Source organism: Sinocyclocheilus rhinocerous, unplaced genomic scaffold (assembly GCF_001515625.1).
Source record: "Sinocyclocheilus rhinocerous isolate Xijiao unplaced genomic scaffold, SAMN03320098_v1.1 scaffold1159, whole genome shotgun sequence".
NCBI classification, from domain to species: Eukaryota; Metazoa; Chordata; class Actinopteri; order Cypriniformes; family Cyprinidae; genus Sinocyclocheilus; species Sinocyclocheilus rhinocerous.
Window position 1 is genome coordinate 304,091 of NW_015634336.1, and position 1,918 is coordinate 306,008.

General features: G+C 36.0%; 1 protein-coding gene across 1 annotated transcript in view; it reads left to right on the forward strand.

Annotated features, from left to right (window-relative positions):
- Positions 1-1,918, forward strand: part of LOC107745532 (zinc finger CCCH domain-containing protein 7B-like) — a 23,684-nt gene that overhangs the window by 8,328 nt on the left and 13,438 nt on the right. Inside the window, exons 11-13 of the mRNA XM_016559433.1 lie at positions 149-207; positions 295-397; positions 1,398-1,559. Coding sequence (XP_016414919.1) covers positions 149-207; positions 295-397; positions 1,398-1,559 — 324 coding nt within the window. The remainder of the gene's footprint in view (positions 1-148; positions 208-294; positions 398-1,397; positions 1,560-1,918) is intronic.

Sequence of the window (1,918 nt, forward strand, 5' to 3'; positions counted from 1 at the left end):
TTGTTGTTGTGTTTTCTGAATTGTTATTTAGTTTTTTAGACTTGCATTTGCATTTGTAATTTGTTATTTTGTTTTCAGAATTGTGATCTGTTTTGCACTTCTCGGCCACCGTATGATGATGATGTGCATGCGTTTGTTTCTCTGTCAGGTGGGAAAGTCTGTCGCAGTTTTCTGCCGTCAGTCAAACTGACACATTCCCCTCATACGGTAAGTTTGATGTTTTTGACCGTCTGAAGATGTGAAAGCGTTAGTGCATCTCTGTTTGTTTAATTAGTGTGTGTGTGTTTGTTACAGAGGAATGGTCATGTGACCTCGACTCTGTCCCGTCTGTGCAAGAACCCGCTGGAACAAACGCATGATTTCACTCAAGCCTGCAGCAGCTGCTTCAGCAGTACAGGTGACTCTGACACTCACAATCTGCCTGTTCTTCTGTCATCTTTTTATTGTTTTATTGGTCTGGCTATCGTTCTGTTTATCATTCTATCTGTGGTAGCATTCTCTAACCATTAGGCCACGACTGTTGTAGCATTCTATTGTGTAGAATGCTACCACAGTCGTGGCCTAATGGTTAGAGAGTCGGACATGTAACCTGAAGGTTGCGGGTTCGAGTCTCAGGGCCGGCACTTCACATCACTTATATTATTGTTCTTGTTATTGTTTTATAGATCTGTTTATCATTTCGTCTATCGTTCTATCTATTGTTCTATCATTGTATGTATTGTTCTATTTGTTTAATTGTTCTGTCGTTCTATTTGTCATTTTATCTGTCATTCTATTTATTATATCTGATCTATTTTTCTATTTATTGTTTTATCATTCTGTCATTGTTCTCTTTTATTCTGTCTGTTGTTCTATTTGTTTTATCATTCTATTTATCATTCTATATATTGTTCAATTTATATTATATCTGTCAAAGTATTTAGCGTTTTATTTATCATTATGTTGCTCTACCATTCGATTTATTATTTTATCATTCATTCTATCATTCTATTATTTATAATCTATCAGTCTGTTTGTTGTTTTATCATTCTGTCATTCTGTTTTTCATTTTGTCTTTTGTTCTATTTATCATTTTATCATTCTAATTGTTCTATGTATTGTTTTATCATCTATTACTTTATCATTTTATTATTGTCTTTTGTTCTGTCTATCATTTTATTGTTTCATCTGTTCTTTATCTGTTGTTCTATTGATTTTTCTGTCATATCATTGTTCACTTGTTATTATATCTATCATTCTATTTACCATTTTATCTATTGTTACATTTATCATTTTTTCTGTCACTCTATTTATCGTGCCATCTGTTGCTCTATTTATCATTCTGTCTATCATTTCAATCCTTCTATCTTTTGTTTTAGCAATTTAATTATTCTTTCGTTTTATCTGTCATCTCTCAGGTCCAGGTGTGCTAGATTTTGAGTTCAGGACTGATGTTTCTCACAGCTGTAAGAAGGATCTTCTGCTGTGCAGGAGGAGGGGTGGGGCTAACTCACCCTGGAGGCGGATTCGGCCCCGCCCAACTCACAACAACTTCCAGGCTGCTTTTGTGCTCTGTAGAGGTGCGTCACCAGTTAACCGTTCAGTGACTGATGACCTAATACCTTAACCCTTTGAGCGGTACGGTCCCACATATGGGATTTTTATTTCCGTGCCCCTGGGAGTACGGTCCCACATATGGGATTTAGAACGTTCGGTGACGTCACATAACTGCCAAATTCAAACTTTTGCGCTTTAGCTGACGCTGAGCCAGAGAGAGAAGTGCACAGTGCTTGTCATATTATCACAACTATGCAGTGTTCTTAACCACATAATGCATATTTTAGGTTTCAGACATTTAAATACACATAAGTACTAGTAAAACAATACATTTAGAGTTTGAAAAATACACACGTCTATGGAAGCAACAATAACCCATTCA